Genomic DNA, 2,606 nt, shown 5'->3' with positions numbered 1-2,606 from the left:
CTACGAGAGAATGCCGCTTTTCAGGGTTTTTGGAATCAGGAATGGTAACAAGCAAAGGAAAGACAGCAAGATTGTTCGGGTACTTCCATTGATTTCCACTGTCTGCTTGCTTCACTGCTCCCATGCCAGTTTCTTACAACACCCCAGAGAGCTGCCTACTCAACCCTCTATGGCCCAAACTGAGGGTGACATAAAGAGCTGATAGCTTTAAGTTTGTACAGTCAGAAGCTTCACTATCTTACAGGAAGAAACCCTCGAGAGATGAGAATTCCAAGCAAAGAGGAAGGCACAATCTGTACAAGCAGATTGCGAAAACTTACCTTTCTTGATCAGCTTCCCTTCAGGAGTGACAACAGGGAATGAGGTTACTTTGGGCCTCTCCATCGTGTTTGATCCTGTGATGGAACACAATATAAGTGTGCAGCATTTAGAGGAAACAGCTCCATCTAAATGTAAGTTCACTCAAACATGAAGAAAAAGACAAATATTTTCCTTACCACAGTCCTGTATGAGCTTCTGCCAAGCCAACGTTGATCTTTGCCTTTTTGCTTTGTTGCCATATGGATCTATAGAGAAAAGAGTGGAAGGGGAAAATGCTGCATTATCTTTAATTAAGGCCTAAAGGAACTTTCTAGTGGCACCAAGTCATAGTAGGAATTATTTAAAGAAAAATATTGCAGACATGGCAGCACTAACAAACCATACCAGTGTTACCCAACAGTAATTCTGCTATTTTCACTGAAAGAGAGAGTAAACTGACTGCTGTAACTTTTAAAACCCCAAACTCTACTTTGCTGAAGCGCTGCTGCAGATTTTTCATTAATTAAGCCACTACCACCTGCGTGGATAATGGCTGTTGAGAAGCCCATCTCTTTGGAACCATACCCTTTTCATCTGGCAGGTATCTGAAATCCATGGGCTCACTGACTTCCTGGTCAGAGGGCCTCCTCAGCTGCATCTTCACCGTGATGGGCTCGGAGATGTCCCTGAGGAACGGCGGCGTCCTGAACACGATGGCGACCTGGCGGTGAACGTCGGCCTGGGAGAAGGAACCTTTGGCCTCCCAGTTGTCCAGGACAAACCTGACTTCTATGTCATCTAGGCCACAAGGAACAGAAGATGCTTGTTAAGATGGAAAACTGAAAACTTGCAGCAGAAAAAAGGGGAGCAAAGTGAGGAGCCCGACTCAGAATTCAGGTGCAAAGTAAATGGCTCGATTTTAAAGGCACAAGAGGTGCTGGGATCCCTCAAACCTGAAAGCTGTTCCACCCTGCTACAAAACCAAACCAGTTTGAGGTGTGTGGTGAAGGGTTTCAGCCCCCCAGAAGGAAAATGTGTCCATTTGGGAAAAAGGGAGAGAGAAAAACCTAATCCAAGTTACCTTTCTGAACTTTGTCACACAGCAGAAATATTTCGTCCCCTCCTTTGACGCTTCCACAGTTCTTGTTCACACGACAAATTCTCAATTCTGCAGTGTTGGGAGCTCCTGGAAGCAAAGAGGAAAATTTCATGACATAGAATTTACTGTGGCTCTGCCACTGTTGGATAGGAGGTGCTGGGAGTTCAGGCTTATGAAGGGAAGGCAACAGCTGCTGGAGTGTGACACCCTGAAATCCACACAAAGCAAGTCACTCCATACAGGAAATTCAGCAGCAGGGTCTGATATTCCATGATCCTACAGCTTATCTCCAAACACAAGACACCAGCACTGCTGTGCCATCCACTCCCTCACTACTGTAGGGCACTCTCAGATACTTCCCTCACTGATGTGGTTGTGCTCAACCCCTCTGCCCTTCAAGCAGAATTCAAAGCAGTTCTGTGAGTGACTTATTACTGGTACAGTCACATTTCTCTGGAAAGAGCTGGGCTAGCAAGTCAGAATTCCCCTCTCTGAGGGTCTGGCTGTAGCTGTATTCACAGAGGTCCTTGGCCTTCCAGCCTCTCCTCTGCTCCTCTCTGCAGGTGTCCAAGAGCAGCTCTAAGACCATAATTTCACACCTTCACTGAGGGCAGCAGGTTTCACCCCAAAACACCCAAACTCCAAACTCCAGACTGTGGCTGTAGGTGAACAGCCCTCAGGATAGTTGTGGATGGAGAGCTGCCTCTCACCATGAATTAACCTCCACTGGAGGCTGCACATTGCATTCCAAACAATCTCATGGCTATGGAAAACTCCAGTGGGATGGAGCCATGCTCTGCCTGGTGGTGTCTGGGTCTGTTCTGGAGCAGCAGCTCCAAACACACTTAAAATATCTGGAATGATCCAGCTGGTGCTGCTTTGACACCATGAAACTGATCATCCATGAGGCTCCACCACCACAGGCTCCCCATCCCACACAAAAACCAAAGCTCATGGTGTCAACCTCAAAAAAAACAAAATCCAAAAAAACCCAAAAAAACAAATCAAATCCAAACCTAACAAATATGCTTTAGACTCTCAGTTTGAATCAATTCCTAGCCAAGTACAGCTCCAGCACAACACAGAGTACACCTAGAGCAGAGTTCCTCTCACCAGTCCCCAGTTACGTATTTACTATCTGCACTTATTACTGTCATTGTTGTAAGTGGGAGCTACTGCCTCATGTACTACATGACACACATCACTT

At 46.2% G+C, this 2,606-nt stretch overlaps 1 protein-coding gene across 2 annotated transcripts in view; it reads right to left on the bottom strand.

Annotated features, from left to right (window-relative positions):
• The window catches only part of REL (REL proto-oncogene, NF-kB subunit), a 40,768-nt gene that overhangs the window by 2,552 nt on the left and 35,610 nt on the right, over nt 1–2,606 (bottom strand). For both annotated transcript variants that reach the window (XM_056486525.1, XM_056486526.1), the window contains 4 exons: nt 1,382–1,486; nt 886–1,098; nt 498–566; nt 321–395 (listed from right to left, as the gene is read on the bottom strand). In XM_056486525.1, the coding sequence (XP_056342500.1) occupies nt 321–395; nt 498–566; nt 886–1,098; nt 1,382–1,486 (462 nt within the window). The remainder of the gene's footprint in view (nt 1–320; nt 396–497; nt 567–885; nt 1,099–1,381; nt 1,487–2,606) is intronic.

Source organism: Oenanthe melanoleuca, chromosome 3 (genome assembly GCF_029582105.1).
Source record: "Oenanthe melanoleuca isolate GR-GAL-2019-014 chromosome 3, OMel1.0, whole genome shotgun sequence".
Taxonomy (NCBI): Eukaryota; Metazoa; Chordata; class Aves; order Passeriformes; family Muscicapidae; genus Oenanthe; species Oenanthe melanoleuca.
This window is presented reverse-complemented; position numbering and strand designations above follow the sequence as displayed.